We start from the raw sequence: 18,905 nt of genomic DNA on the forward strand, positions 1-18,905 counted from the left end.
AAATGTACCGAAATTCACGACCGATTTTTTTTTTTACTGTCTTTTTTAATTTAAGTTTTGAACCATAATTTGTATTGTATAATATAAATCTAAAATCCCGTCAATGGAACAGTTTTTTTTTAAATATATATATTAAAAATCAGATTATTTTAATCCAAAAAATGAGTAAATAAATAAATTAAATAAACAAATAGGAAGGAGAGTACGTTTTTGAACCGGCGGTATTATAATTCACAGCGTGTTTGGTTCTTTCAAAATATGAATTTGGATTTGGAATTGGATTTAGAAATTCAAGTATTTGAAATTCCATTTGGTGTTTGATTTAAAAATTAAAAATAGTATTTACAAATTAATTTCTTGTTTAGAGAAAAAAAATATTCGAATTTGAAATTCTAAAATTTTACTAAGCTATCCTTAGAAATCATATAAACATAAATAACCCAAAGAAGTTTAGAGATTAATAATTCTTCTCTATTATTTATATATGTAAATTCAAAAATTAATTATTATTTATTAATCATAGTGCACATAAAATAATAATTAAAAAATCATCGAACAAATTCAAAATATGAAAATTTAAATCCATAAAAATTATCAATAAAGAAACCAAAAACAATCTAACACAATTGCACGAACGCAATCCTTTATATTTAAGAAATCTAACACGATTGCATCAACGAATTGAATAACAATTGCATCAACGAATCTATATAAGTTCTCAAAAATAAAAATAAAACATAATTAGTGTTGGGATATCAGGGAAATAAACGAGGTAACATCGCAGCGGAACATCATAAGTGATATCAACAATAAATAAGATGGACACCAATATTTATAGTGGTTCACCCCAAGATTGGGCTACGTCCACTCTAAACCTCTCAAGGAGATCACTTCTTTATTAATAACAAAGAAGACAAGAGAATTGAGAATACAAAGTATTTCACTCAGAACACTCTGATTTTAACACTCACTTTCTCTCCACTAATCCTATTCCTTCCAAGGATAAACACTCCTTAAGAAATCTCACACTAAATCCTTTATCTCACTTCTACACTTATGATTGTAGATGAGAGGATTTGTGTTTTTGGTGTGATTTTGAAATGAAGAATGGATGGGTATTTATAGGAAAAGTTTAGGGAAAAAACAAAAAATAAAACCTCATGGCTTACCTCATTATTTTTGACTAATCAACACATGTGTTAATTGTGTTGTTGAATTCCAAAATTGTGTGCTTTGAATTCAAATATGGGTGGCTTGATTACTTAGCAATTCTCCCCCTCAAGCCCATTTTGTGATTCGATCAAACCTGCAACAGTTCTACGTATTCCAACTTCCATTTCGACAATGTCTTGGTCATCATATCAGATCCATTTTCATCTGTGTGAATCTTCTCAAGTTTTAACAACTTCTTCTCCAATACATCCCGTATCCAATGATAGCGTACATCAATATGCTTTGATCTTGAATGCATTGAAGGATTCTTTCCAAGATGAATTGCACTCTGACTATCACAGAACAACTTATATTGATCCTGCACAAAACTTAATTCCTCCAAAAACCCTTTCATCCATAATAACTCCTTGCATGCCTCAGTTGCTGCAATGAACTCCGCTTCAGTGGTTGATAATGCTACACACTTTTGCAACTTTGACTGCCATGACACAGCTCCCCCTGCAAATGTAATCAGGTATCCTGATGTGGATTTTCGGGAGTCAACATCTCCTGCCATATCTGCATCTGTGTAGCCTACAAGCTCAAGTCTGGATCCTCCAAAACTCAATCTATGTTTAGAGGTTCCCCGTAGATATCTGAATATCCATTTTACTGCAGCCCAATGTTCCTTTCCCGGTTTTGAAAGGAATCTACTCACTTCACTTACTGAATGAGCTAAATCCGGCCGAGTACATACCATGGCATACATCAGACTTCCAACAGCTGAAGCATATGGAACACTTTTCATTTCTTCTTCCTCATCCTCTGTAATAGGACTCTGCTTTGAGTTCAACTTGAAGTGGTTGGCAAGAGGACATCCAACCGCTTTGGCCTGGTCCATGTTGAACCTCTGAAGTACCTTCTCAATATACTTCTCCTGCGACAACCAGGTCTTCTTGGCATACCTGTCTCGATGGATTTCCATGCCAATAATTCTTTTTGCTGGCCCCAAGTCTTTCATTGAAAAAATCTTGCTTAGTTGCTTCTTTAGGCCTTTGATTTCAGAAGCATCTTTGCCAACAATCAACATATCATCTACATAGAGTAGAAGCACCATCAAATCATCATCAGAGGTATCTTTGACAAACACACAATGGTCTGCAGTGGTTTTCTTGAATCCCTGTTGAGTTATCACCGATTCAAACTTCTTGTACCACTGTCTTGGTGCTTGCTTGAGACCGTACAAACTCTTCTTTAATCTGCACATAAGGTCTTTTTTCCCCTTATCTTCAAACCCCTCTGGTTGCTCCATGTAGATTTCTTCCTCCAAATCCCCATGAAGGAATGCGGTCTTGACATCCATTTGTTCCACCTCCAGATCAAGCTCAGCTGCTAACCCTAGCACAATCCGGATGGATGTCATCTTCACCACAGGTGAAAATATTTCGTCAAAGTCGACCCCGTGTTTCTGTCCGAAACCTTTGACGACAATCCTAGCTTTGAATCTTGGTTGACTACTGTGTTCTTCGTGCTTCAATCTGAACACCCACTTATTCTTCAAAGCTTTCTTGCCTTTCGGCAACTTCACCAGCTCAAACGTCTCATTATCATGCAATGATTGCATTTCTTCTTGCATAGCCTCCATCCACTTATCCTTGTGTTCACTAGTAATAGCTTCCTCGAAGCTCTCTGGTTCTCCCCCGTCAGTTAGCAGGATATATTCATTTGAGGAATATCTGGTTGAGGGTCGCACTTCTCTTCCAGAACGTGTGGTCATTGTACCACGAGAACTTTCTGCTGGTGGTTCACTGTGAACACGAATCTCATCATCATCTTCATGATCGTTCTGCAATTCTTCATCTTCAACCGGTTGTGGATTTACCGTTGAAGGCCACCATTCCAGATCTTGTTCAGATCCAGAATTCTCCTTTTCCGCAGTCTCCAAGAATTCATTCTCCTGAAATATGGCATCACGACTTCTTATAGGCTTTTTGAGATCTGTATTGTAAAACTTGTAACCAAGTTGATCCTCGCCATAGCCTATAAATATGCACTTTCTTGTTTTGACATCCAACTTCTGTCTTTCATCCTTTGGTATATGAACATAAGCAACACAGCCAAATACCCGCAAATGATTATAGGAAACTTCTTTGCCTTGCCACACCTGCTCTGGGACATCATAATTGAGAGGAACACAAGGTGAGCGATTCAATATATATGCAGTAGCAACCACGGCCTCACCCCAAAATTCCTTAGTCAGCTTTGAATGTGAGAGCATGCTTCTGACTCTTTCTGCCAAAGTTCTATTCATCCTCTCAGCTAATCCGTTGAGTTGTGGTGTCTTTGGTGGTGTTGTTTGATGTCTGATTCCGTTCTTTTTGCATATCTCATCAAAGGATCCAATGTATTCTCCTCCATTATCCGTTCGAATACATTTGAGTTTAATGCATGTTTGCCGTTCAACCAAGTTTAGAAAATTGTTGAATGTTTCCGCAACTTGGTCCTTGGTTTTGAGTGTCCACACCCAAATTTTCCGAGAATGATCATCGATAAAAGTTACCCAGTACCTCGCTCCTCCGAGCGACAATGGCATCGGACCACATAGATCTGAGTGCACCAGATCTAGAATTTTTTCGGCTCTGCTAGGAGGTGAACTTTTGAATGATATCCTGTTTTGCTTTCCGGCTAAGCAGTTTGTGCATTGTTTCATATGAACCTGCTTTATACCGGGCAGAACTTGCTTGCTCACAAGGCGTGTAAGATTCTTTTCACTTATGTGACCAAGACGTCGGTGCCACAACTCTGTTGAGTTTTCTTCCCCTGCGTAGTTCACTCTTTCGGAATGATTTTCCTGAACTACATATAGCTTTGACATCTTTAATCCCTTTGCCACCACAAGTGATCCTCTTGAAATCTTACATACCCCATTTCGGAAGGTTGTACAGAAACCTTCTTCATCGAGTCTTTCGACCGATATCAGACTCAGGCGCATATCTGGCACATGCCTGACGTCTTTCAGGATCAGTGTAGAGCCATCCACGGTAGTCAAGCTCACATCTCCTTTTCCCACGACTCTGGATAAGTCGTTATTCCCCATCCTCACCACACCAAAGTCTCCTTGTGTGTAGGATGTAAAGCATTCTCTTCGAGATGTGACGTGGACTGTTGCTCCACTATCGATCACCCAACTAGTTACTTGAGTTGTCAAATTTACGGATTCCTGCTCTAGCTCGTGAACAACATTGAATTCATCAATGGCGTTTGTTTGCTCATCGTCGGTTTCATGTTTGTTTTTCGGTTGCCGACAATATTTTTTAATATGTCCGTTTTCTCCACAGCGATAACACTTTATGTTGGCATATCTCCCTGAGAACTTGCTTCTTCTTGGCTTCTGATTTGTGTTTTTCTTGATCTTGCTTCTCCCCCTTGACTCAGCAGCCAAAACATCTGACTGTGAGGTAGAGGATCCTTGAGATCTCCGCCTCATCTCTTCATTCAAGATGCCACTCTTGATGAAGTCCATACTCACGGCTCCTCCTGGTGCTGTGTTCGTGAGTGATACCTTCAGAGTCTCCCAAGACTCTGGCAATGAAGCTAGCACAATCAGAGCTATCACCTCGTCATCAAGTTTTATGCTCATACTTGATAACTGCTCCACGAATCCTTGAATCTCGTTCAGATGATCTGCGACCAGAGTTCCTTCTTTGTATCGAACCTGGACAAGCTTGCTCAAATAGAACAATTTGTTGTTACCACTTTTGGAGGCATATAGTGTCTCCAACTTTGTCCAAAGCGTACGAGCATGTGTCTCGTTAGAGATGTGATTATACACGTTGTCATCGACAAATTGTCGGATGTACCCGCAGACTTGCTCGTGCTCGAAGTTCCATTCAGCATCTGATTTATCATCTGGTTTAGACTCGCTGAACACCGGTAAGTGCATCTTGGTGACGAATAGAAGATCTTTCATCTTACTTTTCCAAAGTTGATAATTTGAGCCATTAAGGCTAATCATCTTGCTTGTGCGTACCTCCATCTTTTGTGAATGCTACCAACGAATAATCGTCAAAGCCTGAACACAAAAGAACCACTTCCCTAATACTGTCTAGAAAGCCTTTTCTGATGTGGAAGTTCAGACTAAGCTGCAACCACAGAGCATACGAGGACTTCCTATAGTATTTGAGAACCTGGCTTTGATACCAGTTGTTGGGATATCAGGGAAATAAACGAGGTAACATCGCAGCGGAACATCATAAGTGATATCAACAATAAATAAGATGGACACCAATATTTATAGTGGTTCACCCCAAGATTGGGCTACGTCCACTCTAAACCTCTCAAGGAGATCACTTCTTTATTAATAACAAAGAAGACAAGAGAATTGAGAATACAAAGTATTTCACTCAGAACACTCTGATTTTAACACTCACTTTCTCTCCACTAATCCTATTCCTTCCAAGGATAAACACTCCTTAAGAAATCTCACACTAAATCCTTTATCTCACTTCTACACTTATGATTGTAGATGAGAGGATTTGTGTTTTTGGTGTGATTTTGAAATGAAGAATGGATGGGTATTTATAGGAAAAGTTTAGGGAAAAAACAAAAAATAAAACCTCATGGCTTACCTCATTATTTTTGACTAATCAACACATGTGTTAATTGTGTTGTTGAATTCCAAAATTGTGTGCTTTGAATTCAAATATGGGTGGCTTGATTACTTAGCAATTAGGAGGTTTCTTGAATTTAAAAAAAAAAAAAAAACGAGGGAGAGGCGTTGTTGTGAAGCAAAGAACTTCCCCAAATCAATTTTATTGGATAAAAAAGTAATTGTATGTTTTTAAAATCCAAATCTCACCAAATCTTATCAAATTCGATGGATTTGGATATTCTCGTTGAAATCCAATGAAATCAATAAAATTATAAACAAATTCGAATTTTTTTTTTGATCACTTCAAAAGGATTTCCATCCCAAATCGCAACAAACACACTGTTAATGGCTATAAATAAGCGGATTGCCAGTGAAACAAGTAAAAAGGTCCAAAGGAAATCCATTAAATATAATTAGGAGGAAAAAAAAGATAAAAAATTACAGACACTGTAATTTTATCAGGGAGAGGAGAATGGGAAGCTTGCAACAGGAAGAGCTGCAAAGTGGTGGGAGGAACAGCCGCGGCCGGGAAGTATCCGCGGCGGGGACACCTCCCGCCGGCGGCGTGATCTCCGACAGCAAACGTTTTGATGGGGAAGAAGAATACCATGTGCAACGGGTGCCTTTCTTCTCTCTCCATATTTAAGATTGTTTTCTCCTCATAAATTTTCCTTTTTTGCTTTGGCGATTTCGTCAAAGAAATTCCAAGAATAATTTAGTGCATTAATGAGAACTTTCCTTACGCCTTTCAAAAAAATTATGGGAAATCTTTAGGAGAAATTTGAACGATTTAATATTTGTTGAAATGGATCTTGATTTATGTTTCGGAAACTACGATACAGAAACCAGGATGGAGAAACTTCTTGTCGTATGTTGGCCCAGGTTTCTTGGTTTCTTTAGCTTACCTCGATCCTGGAAACTGTAAGTCTCACCAATTATTCAACACAATTATTTCACTATTTTATTCATTTATTGTTTGCTAACGATAATTAATACTGCATGGAATTCTTTCATTGTGACAGTGGAAACCGATTTACAAGCAGGAGCAAACCATGGATATGAAGTAATTAGTCAACTCTGTACTCAAATATATAAAAAAAATTTACAAACAAATACACACACATCTATACACACACACACACACATGACAGATCTTATTTGTCGGTATCAGTATATTATTAATGAATTTTGCAGTTACTATGGGTGGTCCTTATCGGATTAATATTTGCTCTCATAATTCAATCCCTTGCTGCAAATCTTGGGGTTAGCACAGGTCAGATTTAAGGATTTCTAGCATGAAATCGATATTTAATAAGTTTTTGGGTTTGGTTTAATTTTGATCTTCAGGCAAACACTTGTCTGAGTTATGCAGAGCGGAGTACTCGACACTCGTGAGATATTGTTTATGGCTGCTGGCTGAGGTCGCCGTCATAGCTGCAGACATTCCCGAAGGTATGTACTTGCATAAGTTGTAAATCAGTTTTTCATATACTTTTGTTATTAAATGGAATACTTTCAATATATATTATTATAATTTTTTTGTTAAAAATTATATTTTTTTATCATATATGTTTAAAATCACTTTATGATTTTGATTATCTAGATTATCAAATTTCAATATTAATTAATTATCTCTCGATTTTTGACGATTTTAGTTATTTTTCATTAAGAATACTTATGTATTCAGCACAAGATTAGAAAATCGATTAAAATAATCGAGACATTAAATTAAATTATTTTTATGTTTTTTTAGGGAAGAGCGACTTTTAAGATGCATGCATGAATCTTCGCAATGTGATAAATGCTAGAAATTAATAATTGTAATAATAATTCATTAAACTTTTGGACAGTGATTGGGACGGCATTTGCTCTCAACATATTGTTTCACATACCAGTTTGGGTTGGGGTGCTGTGCACCGGCTGCAGCACGCTCCTCTTGATCGGGCTCCAAAGATATGGGGTAAGTCAAGATTAATTCAGAAATTTGGACACACTGGTCATGTTTAAAAAGATTCCATTTCAAATATTAATTTATATTATATCTCGGATAAATTGAACATTGGAACAGGTGAGAAAACTGGAACTTTTAATAGCAACGTTAGTATTCGTGATGGCGGCTTGCTTTTTCGCGGAGTTGAGTTATGTTAAGCCACCCGCAGCCGATGTGATGAAAGGAATGTTTGTGCCTAAGCTCATAGGCCAAGGTGCCACTGGCGATGCTATTGCGCTGATTGGGGCTCTAGTCATGCCGTACGATGGGTTAATCCTATCAATATTCACAATAAAAGATAATAATTTTATTGATTTATTTAATCGATTTATACGCATGCAGGCATAATCTTTTCCTTCATTCTGCACTTGTCCTCACGAGGAAGATACCCAACTCAGTTCGAGGCATCAATGTAAGTCAAATTTGGAAATTATTTCAAAAAAAAAAAAGACTTTATTATTATTATTAAGAAATAAACATTTGCGCAGATCCCAAATAATTCGACAATCGATTTTATGAATGTCAGGATGCATGCCGATACTTTTTGATCGAAAGTGGATTTGCACTCTTCGTAGCCTTTCTGATCAATGTTGCAATCATTTCTGTATCTGCCGCGGTTTGCTTAGCCGACGATCTCTCCCATGATAATGCAGATATTTGCCAGGATTTAACACTCAATTCTGCTTCGTTCCTGCTCAAGGTCACTCAAATTTTTTGAATAAACTGAAATAAATATATATGAGTACTGCTTTTTAATATATATGTTTTTGTACGTGGTAACAGAATGTTTTGGGTAAATCAAGTTCAACGGTTTATGCAATTGCATTGCTAGCCTCGGGACAAAGTTCTACCATTACTGGAACTTATGCGGGACAATTCATCATGCAGGTACGTACGTACAATTAGATAAAAACTTTTGGTTACTTTAAATTGTATTGCTTACAGCCTCGAATCCACAAGACCGTACCACAAGCTATAGCAAGATTAATATGATCTATAATTTTTATAGCGTTTTTTACGAAAATGATTAATCTATATTAATTCAGTTGCTGATGATCCACGAATCGATGATTAAGTGGGAAACAAAAAGATATTTCATTTGTATACTTGGAATTTCATCAGGGTTTCTTGGATCTCAAGATGAGAACATGGCTTAGAAACTTGGTGACGAGGTGCATTGCTATAATACCCAGTCTAATTGTTTCAATCGTTGGAGGATCTCATGCATCTGGCCGATTAATCGTCATTGCATCGGTTTGTACTCATAATTTATTTAACAAATTACTCCGAGTTTTAAAATTATATCAAATTATATAATCTTCTAATTCAAATAATATTTCATATTGTATATTTTTTGTTTTGTTTTTGCAGATGATATTGTCTTTTGAACTTCCTTTTGCTCTTATCCCGCTTCTTAAATTTAGCAGCACATCCACCAAGATGGGACCTCACAAGAATTCGATTTATGTAAGTTTATCGTCCTAGTATAACATGTGTTTCTATTAAATTTTTCCCAAGATTTTAGTGGATGTAATCACATATATGAAAAAATGACAGATTATAGTGATATCATGGATATTGGCGCTTGGAATCATAGGCATCAACATCTACTATCTAAGCACAGCATTTGTGGGTTGGATTATCCACAATAGTTTGCCCAAAATCGGGAATGTGTTCATCGGAATCGTTGTATTTCCACTCATGGCGATCTACATAATATCTGTGATCTATCTTATTTTCCGAAAAGACAAGGTTATGACGTTCGTCGAGCCGGCGAAGTTCGACACAGTGACTCAAACCCAAATGGAGGGTGGGCACTTGAGCACAAGTGGAAGAGTTGAAATGCAACAAGTTCCATTTAGAGAGGACCTTGCGGATATCCCACTGCCCCAATAAAATTGTTTTTCCAAGAAAATAGGGGATGAAGATCATTTTTAAATTTACAAGGAAGTTTGTGCTTGTTTTTCTAAGAATTTGAAGTGGTAGTAGCCTAATGGAACATGATATATTATGTTGTGCAATTACTTTGGATAAAATAAAATCAAGTTTTAAATTAAAATGTGCATGGTAAGTAAAATATTAATTTGATTATATCTGTCTCGTTTGTAGAATTTATTATTATTATTTATTTATTTATTAACTAACAAATATAGCACCTCATTGCTTCCAACACTTTAATATTCCAATATTTTAAGTATTTACGTATTATTATTTATTAATTGTGTTTTAATAATGTATTATTATTTTTTTTATTAATATTACCTCATTGCCTTTTTTCTCTAAATATTAGCTATTAATATTCCAACACTTTAATATTCCAATATTTTAAGTATTTAAGTATTATTATTTATTAATTGCGTTTTAATAATAATTCCAACACTTTAATATTCCAATATTTTAAGTATGTACGTGTTATTATTTGTTAATTGTGTTTTAATAATGTATTATTATTATTTTTATTAATATTATCCCATTGCTTTTTTTCTCTAAGTATTAGTTATTAATATTCCAACACTTTAATATTACAATATTTTAAGTATTTAAGTATTATTATTTATTAATTGTGTTTTAATAATAATAGTAATTATTAATTAATTATTATTTAATTATCCGACTTGTTGGCTTCCCTTCACTCCAAGAGCTTTCTTTTTCTCCTACAGTTTCAGCATTATTAATTAATATCATTAATACTCATATTAATTATTAATCAAAAAATTATCTGTGTTTAAGTCCTGACTCCTTATTGTCGTTATGTTGGTTGTACGTCTATTTGCCTACCGTGTTTCCCCAGCACCTCATACACAAATTCGTTTTTGTTCCTTGGCTGCATGTGGCTTCTTCTTCTCTGCCGTCACTCCACCCCATTTCACGCTTGCCTTTTGTTTCCAGTCATGGCTCATGGTCGAAATCCTAGACCGAATTCTGCTTTCGTCTCCAGGTGTTGCTCTCGTTTACTTTGTTTCATTCATTTTTATGGCTTCCCGTTGTTTTCGATTTTTAAAACCAGCAGTTGGTGTGTTACTTTCTCCCATTCTCTTGCTCGCATCTTCCTTGTTGTTTTACTGGTTTTTATTCTTTAGTTCTTCCTCACTCATTCCCTCGTGTTTTGGCAGTGAAATGTTGGAGTTCGTCGAGTTGCGAGAACACACTTTCTACTAAGACTGGTTAGCTTCTGTAATTATAGTTCTTAAAATCCGAAATGGATTCATGGGTTTCACAAATGCTTTCATCTCTGTTATCTGCAAATCACAGGTTGTGCAATTGGTAGTTCGTCTATTGGTCAGGGATGCTTAATCCATTGTCTGTTTTGTTTTCGTATTCTTGGTATTGGTTGATTTCCTTGTTTTTTCAGATGAAGGTTGTTTTTCTGGAATCTCTCCTTGTATATTTTATCACTTTTTTGTTTTCCTCAAGTTATCGAGCAGGACATCGATCACTTGCAGAATTTTCCCGTGGTTCCAAAATGTCGCTATTGTGGAGCATGGAGGTTTCAACATGAATCCCCTACGTTTTGTTGTGGTTCTGGAAAAATTCAGCTCACTTCCCCTATTATCCGATCGCGTCTTTACTGTTGTATCGTGTCCTTCAGCTATTTCGTTTCGCCGAAAAATTCGGTTGTATAATAGTTTGTTTTCATTCACATCATTCGTAGTTCGCTTGATAAAGATCTTGTGTCTCTTAATCGTGGAATGTATATATTTCGTGTATCGGGACAGGTGTTTCATTCTTTGCCACCTCTTGTGCCCAGCGATGATGGTCCTAAATATTTCCAACTTTATTTTTGGGACAGTGACAATGAGCTACGTAATAGAATATCTGTTGTTGGTGAAGAAGCCGTCAATGAATCTACCATGGCTTCGTTGATGGATATATTAAAAGTGAATCCCTATGCTCAGCTCCTAAAGAGGATTAAGCAATATCCTTCTGTAAAGAATCTGAGGTTGCATATTTGCAAAGATGTATCTATCGATCATAGGCGTTATAATAGCCCATCCGCCGATCAGGTTGCTGCTATATGGGTGGAGGGTAATGACAATGCTAATAATCCTTATGACCGAGATATTGTTGTTCACGCATATGGACATGTGCATATGATAAAACCTTACTTTGGATGCTATGATCCACTACAATATCCGTTGTTTTTCCCCTGTGGTGATGTTGGTTGGCAACAACACATTCTGAAATCTGGAATTGATCGTAGGTAGCCATGTATTTTTATATAATTTCCAAGATTAAAATATTATCATGACATAAAAGACAATTATAAGTCACCTATTTCAGCCAACAATTTTTTACAGTATAAATTTAGCCCAAAGGAGATATAAATGAGTTGCCCAACACTGAGGTAAAAAACTGAGCTCGTCCTTGATAAATTAAGTTTTTTACATATTTGCTTATACTAATTGCATATGTTGTTCAATAATTGATATCTTCTTTCTTTTTCCAACAAAACCCATCAATTTTCCCTTCTAATATCAAACAGGAGTATATCAGTTGAAATCAACGCAAACTACATCTGTTTTTTTCAACCCTCTATGCACCCAGACAGATGCTGCAAACTCATGGTAAATTACGACTTCTCTATATCAACTATCATGGATCTGATAACTCATCAAAAAAAAATTTCTTCTCATTTTAACAGTTTCAAATTTGGCGTTTAAATCTCCGCATTAACATTAATATATGTGTCAAAAGATATTAATCATCATTTTTGTCTATTACCAATAATTATGAATTTAATTTCCTCATATATTCAGACTCCTTCATCTCTTTTTCCTAAAAAAATCTATTACTTGTTTTCGAACAAATATTAATAAACAGGCTGGACGCAGAAGAGAGGCGCAAAAAACTAATTACTATTTGGATGAAGAAAATGTTTGTTGACTCTAAGTGTGCAACAATTGACGAAGTGATTAAAAAGGAGGCAATTTTAATGGAGGTTTGAGTATTTATTTCTACACATGTCTTATTGAATTTAGTCTGCTTATTCCAGTTGTAGAGAACTCATATTTATTAATCGGTGTTAATGATCATCCTTAAATAAAACAAAAAACATTACAAATTCAAATTATCATTAATGATCAAACTTTTTTTCAAATATAGAATGCATATTACTATTTGCTAGGAACTATCAAGGAGATTGAGAATGGTTCTTTACCATACTACGAAGCTTGTGATCATTGTCTCAAAGCGGGTACAAAAATGTCAAATGGCCTTACTTGTCTAAATTGCTTAAAATTACAAGTCCAGATAGTTCCCAGGTAATACTATGTATTCAAAATTTTACATCTGCCATATATTTATGTATCTAACATTGATATTGAACACTACAAATTCAATCTTCCAGGTATAGATTATCATTTTTGTTGTATGATGGAACAAAGATTGCAAGGATTACAATCTTTGAAGAAGTTGTTGAGGCATTAATTGGATATCCTGTTGAAGACTATGTAAAGATTCATAATCAAGTAAAAACAAAATATTACAATTTATTTCATATAGGTAATAATTCTTATCATCACAATAAATCTAAACTTTTTTGTTTCTTATTGCCTTCAGCTTGCCCCTGATACCACAATTACAAATCTCGTTGATGCATTGCTGAATGAAAACTACAAAGTCTCGTTTAAGTTAAATCACTTCATCGACAAACGTGGTCCCATATGTTCTATAGAAGCTGAAGGTGTTGACAAAATCGATGACAATTTGAACAGAGAAAAGAAGATCAGAAAATAGAAATTGACGAAAAAAAGTAAGCCAGGATCTCAATCTATCATCATAGAAGACAAGAAGGGAACAAATGCATCATCAATAAAACTCGCCAAAAACACCAAAGGAAATAAGAAGCAAATAGAGATCAACGACGATGAAACATTGAGAGATTATACAAAAAGGATAAGATCGCAAGCTGCATCCAATTCAAAGGATTTGCTAAGAAAATTTCAAATCAAAACAGAAAAATAGGGAAAATAACTTTTGGAGCATCACATATGTATGTATGCAAATTATATGGAGGATACCAATCAAGCCATTTGCAAATTATATTGAGCATATCAATCAAGACACTTATAGGAGCCTCTTTCAACTTTTGTTGCTTAAAAAAACATAATTGCTCATAATCCAACATTCCTAATATATTACATGGAATTTCATTATCATTAAGAAAAAAGTTAATATTACTCAAACTCAGAAAATACACATATTCATGTATACTCCTTTCAAATAAATCACCGACAATTACGTTTCACGTGCAACGCACGTGCTCCATCCTAGGGAATTATAAATGCAGAGGAATTGAAAATCAAAATTTCAAAAGTCCTATATAAATATTTTGAAATGCAATTTTTTTTTATAATTATACTAACTTTTATTTTAATTTTAACATTAGAAACTTATTCTTACGGTATATATTTTGTTACCAACAAACATACATATATATATATATATATATATATATATATATATATATATAAAGAAATTAAATAAATTTAAGTTAAATTATGAAGAAAAATAAATTAAACTTGATACATTTGTGGATGAAAAGAAATTAAATCTTGTCAAATCTAAAAAACTCCACAATATTTTCAAGAACATTGATTGAGACGAATAATCATGAAAAGAATGGAAAAGACTATTGGGACGAATAAATTTTGAAGTGATTTTCCGCAATATTTTCAAGAACAAAATTATGTAGTATAGAATTTTTAAATCATATTGATGACGGCGGCGGCTTGGGAGAAAACGCGAGGGAAACACATTTTACAAGCAAGATTCGCGTATCACCGCTGAGATTTTCTGCTCCTTTATTTTCTTATTTTTATTCATGAAGTGAGCAAACTTATACCAGCCTATGCATCACTTTAACTTATGCTAGATCAGATTTAGTCCCAGATAATGATCCAAGTATTTGATGGCCATGAGAAGGCAGAGAATTCGATGACGGATCAAACATAGTATCAGAACCAGATGATGATGCTTGAATAGATGAAACGGGCACCCTTGGTTCGATCCCATACATTCCCTGTAGCTGTATGGGTGACAGATGTGGATATAATGGTTGATTATTGTGATACCGTGAAACTAAGGGCTGTTCATTTCCTCGAATTTGTAGCATACTGTTTCCGTTTAAGATGGCAGAACCAACTGCAGGTAGGCCCACAGTTTGAGAAATTACTGTTGCTCCAAATTGAGCTGACATTATCAGAGACCGCTCTGCAGCAATCCTCTGCCGTGTCATTTCCATCTGTTCACACTCTCTCATTAATAATAACTCTGCTTCCACAAATTGCTTCAACTTCAGCTAGGGGTGTCAATCGGGTGGGTTGGGTCGGGTTGCGGGTCAACCCGCGAATTTTTTTTTTTTTTTTTCAACCCGAACCCGAAGCAACCCAAAACCCCCCAACCCGAACACGAACCCGTCTAACCCAACTCAACCCGTCTAACCCGATTTTTTTTTATTTTTTTTAAAAAAAATTAATGAAAAAAAATCGAAAAAATAAAAAATAATAATAAATATAGAAAAAAATATAATCGTTTAGCAGCCTATATAGCGACGGTTTTCATTTAAACCGTCGCAAATTAAACCGTCGCCGATTTATATGAGCGACTGTTTTAGTAAACCGTCGTTAATAGTTTAGGGTTTAGGGTATTAGCGACGGTTTTAGCAAACAGTCGCTAATAGTTTAGGGTTTAGGGTTTAGGGTTCGGGGTTTTAGCAAACTGTCTATAAATTGTCGCGTTTAGAGTCGTTTTTAACATTTGCACTTAGTCATCCTGAGTGTTTATTAAATTGATATATCCGTTATCCTTACAATCAAAAAAAATGTCAGAACAAACCATATTTAGACGAAATTAGAAACAATTTGTGGTTCCTAATAAAAAGTACAAAATTGTTGATGTCAATCGAAAAAAGAGTCTTGAATACTACGAACCATTTGTATTTCCTACGCAAGTCTCGCAAGTTGTGTATTTGACTTATCCAACAACAAAGAGAGCAGAATCAGATTGGATACATGTGAGTACTCTACGTAGGCGAGCTTATGTCACTGATGTTGAGCCAAATACTGAGCATAATCAAATTGATGCGAACGATGCATTTCAAAATCATGGGAGCTATACGTTCACACACATCAACATGTAGATGGATCTTTCGTTGACACGCGATCCCGCCTCCTCCACGTAAGTTTATTAAATTTCGTTATTTTCATCAACGTTACATTAAAAAAATTCAATTTGATTCATTTTAAATCAACATCACAGGAGGAGATGGAGCGTTACATGGCTAATTCATTTTGTATGAAACACTTGTATTATTATTTACAGATTAATAATATGATTACATTTCTCAAATTTTGTTAATTTTTTTTGGATTATACAGCACAATATATTTGTATTTCAGATTTAAATAATTATAACATTTAAAAAAAAATATTTGCGACAGTTTTTGTTGAAACCGTCGCAAAATTAGCGACATTTTATACAAACCGTCGCTAAGTAGCGACAGGTATTAATAAAAACGTCGCCGATCTTGATCGGCGACGGTTTTGTTAGTACCCGTCGCTATTAGCGACGGTTGTAGTCAAAATCCGTCGCTATTATATTCTGGGTCTAGAAAATAGTTATATAAATTGTAAAATTTTTTTAAAAAAAAACATGATGGGTTGGGTGGGTCGGGTGGGTCGGGTCATTGGGTGACCTGATATTTTTTTCAGTTCAACCCGGGGCAACCCGAACCCACCCGAGAAATTTTTTTTTTTCGGGTTTGCATTCGGGTCGACCCGTTTCGACCCGAACCCGAAAACCCCCAACCCAAACCCGATATTTTTCGTGTCGTCCCGTGTCGGGTTAGCGTGTCGGGTTCATTTTTGACACCCCTAACTTCAGCTCTAATCTCTTCAAATGAAAGAAGAGAGAGAATGCCACGTTCCGAAAATGAGACATGTCATCGACGTTGTTTAACAACTTAAAATCGTGTAACAATAAGTCACGTAGTACATCAAATAGCCAAATTTCAGTCTATTACATAAATCAATAATTGTCTTTATAATGCGATTAAAACGAAATGCGGAAGCGTAAAACGTGACAATAAAACTAAAAAGCAGAATAATAAAACTGGTCTTGAGTTGGATTGGATTCATCACCATCCCCAAAACTATTCTTTTTCTTTTTCTTCGATTTGTTCCTCGTTCTTATCTGGGGTGAGAATATAAGGGGTGAGTATTTGGGGAATACTCAGTAAATGGGGGTCGATCGGGCATAACGAATATCAAGGTTATATTTATACGAACACATTATCATTATTTCCATTATAAGCATGTTGAAGTGAATACGAACAAAATACAAACACAGCACTGAAAATCATCTCATTTTCATGGTTTACTGATCAGTCCCCTATATGTTACTCCTCTAAAGGACGATGCCAAAAAACAGTTATAATATCCCACTTCATCAAGGCCTTAAATAAAACATATCAAATATCGGAATTTTCTTGTCATTTCTAATTCGAATCATTACAGTACATTTCAAATATTTCAAAAATGTTTTCAATATTATAACTAATATCAACAACAAATTGTTCAAGGATTTTCATAACAAATAGAAACGAATATGCCATGACGATCGAATTTCAAGAACATAATTTATTTTTAAGCAAATGTGGACACACTTACGAAGAATAAGTATGTCAATATATATATATATATAACTAAAATTCGGACACGAAAGCTGCTGGACTGTGTCGAATCGGACAAGAATTCGGCTGTTGCTGTGCTTCGAAACTGGACAAGAATGAGTTGCTGAAATGCTGCTGGAAGGTGTGATTTCTCCCACCTTTTGACCATTACTTATAAGCTCGTTGAAGGGAAGTGAAAAGACTACAATTACAACCATGTTTATGGCCTTCTTAATGGCCTCAAACACCATTAACATATTGTTATGACTCTTCAAATTCCTCTTTGAATTCATGGCTTGAATGTGTTTTTAATTCATGGCTTTGTGTGTTAATTCTTTGGGTCTTCACAAGATTTGTATTTGATTTCGGACGAAAAATCGTTCAGCAAGCCCTAAATTCATAAATCCCTGCTCAATGCGAAAAATTATTAACAAGTTCATTGCGAAAGTGGTCATCTCCGTGGCTCACTTGTTCAAAGAGAGTGGTAGCTTTTTAAGTTAATATTGGACATACCTAAGAAGACCATGTAGGCCGGCGCTTGATTGACTAAAATAATCTTAAATATTTTACAAGTTTTTAATAGTGATTTGTGAGTTTATATCTCATTCTAGAATTTAGTTCTTATAATATTCCGGATGAAATTATTTCTGATGAAAAAAGGGAAAAATAAAAATATCCCTCATATCAACTTGGTTGCCCAGTTTTTTTTTTTTACGCTATTTAAATGGATTAAAAATTTGTCATTTTCTACTAAATTACGAAAAACTTATTAATAGAAAATATTTATTAGAAAGGAAAAAAAAAGCATATTTACAAATGATGGATTATTTTGAATAATTTTAAGAATAAATATTAATTTTTTACCCTTTTAAAATAGAATAATATGTTGAAAATAATGCGAGGATTTTAGGTAAGAAAAAAATATTCACCATGCATAGTTTATACCAAACTTTAAGCATGTGTTATAGACGAGATGATTTGATTTATGGATGGATTTGAAATGACACATGTTTTTGGTGGATTTCAAATCGTCATAATTTTCATTGCGTTTACATGGATGACAATAAATGTATATGAAATCCACCCAATATGAATTTATCTAAACGTTCAAATTCACTTAAAATCCATGCATATGAAATTCATGAATTCAAATAACTCCATCTAATTTCTACTTAAAGGTTTCTCCCTTAATAGACACTAATATATTTTAAATTTTATAAGTGTGTATTTTGGCAATCATTTAAAATTATGTTATTTAAATCGATTTAGGTCGTGTTTGAATCGAACAATCTGAGATAATGAATTTCAAACTAGTCTAATGCTTGGAAGAACAAAATTGTAATGACTTTGAATTTATTTCATATCAAGTTATATAACTTCAATAATAATAGTCGTTGATTTCAAATACATCCAATACTAATGTAATTTGAAATTCGTCCACT

The 18,905-nt window shown here is 34.8% G+C and overlaps 1 protein-coding gene and 1 long non-coding RNA gene across 3 annotated transcripts; both read left to right on the forward strand.

The window, feature by feature from the left end:
- The first annotated feature begins 6,202 nt into the window (after positions 1-6,202).
- LOC140836044 (metal transporter Nramp7.2-like) lies at positions 6,203-9,884 on the forward strand. The gene is made up of 13 exons (XM_073201458.1): positions 6,203-6,422; positions 6,646-6,724; positions 6,826-6,866; positions 6,998-7,076; positions 7,151-7,255; positions 7,654-7,763; positions 7,872-8,053; positions 8,136-8,205; positions 8,320-8,493; positions 8,577-8,681; positions 8,916-9,047; positions 9,165-9,260; positions 9,351-9,884. Exons 1-13 carry the CDS (start codon positions 6,276-6,278, stop codon positions 9,687-9,689), a joined length of 1,659 nt encoding a protein of 552 aa, XP_073057559.1. The 5' UTR covers positions 6,203-6,275; the 3' UTR covers positions 9,690-9,884.
- Positions 9,885-10,515: 631 nt separating this feature from the next.
- LOC140836045 (uncharacterized) lies at positions 10,516-11,349 on the forward strand. Of its 2 annotated transcripts, none has more exons than XR_012118964.1 (3): positions 10,516-10,733; positions 10,907-10,957; positions 11,046-11,349. It is a non-coding gene; the product is annotated as an uncharacterized lncRNA (long non-coding RNA). The 2 variants fall into 2 exon arrangements; XR_012118965.1 differs by having other exon boundaries at positions 10,516-10,731; positions 10,920-10,957.
- Positions 11,350-18,905: the final 7,556 nt, after the last annotated feature.

Source organism: Primulina eburnea, chromosome 7 (genome assembly GCF_022965805.1).
Source record: "Primulina eburnea isolate SZY01 chromosome 7, ASM2296580v1, whole genome shotgun sequence".
NCBI lineage: Eukaryota > Viridiplantae > Streptophyta > Magnoliopsida > Lamiales > Gesneriaceae > Primulina > Primulina eburnea.

Coding starts and splice junctions, on each gene's coding strand:
- LOC140836044 (XM_073201458.1), top strand. CDS start 6,276: ATGGGAAGCTTGCAACAGGAAGAGCTGCAAAGTGGTGGGAGGAACAGC. Junction 6,423..6,645: donor AAGAATACCATGTGCAACGG/GTGCCTTTCTTC, acceptor ACTACGATACAG/AAACCAGGATGGAGAAACTT. Junction 9,261..9,350: donor CTCACAAGAATTCGATTTAT/GTAAGTTTATCG, acceptor AAAAAATGACAG/ATTATAGTGATATCATGGAT.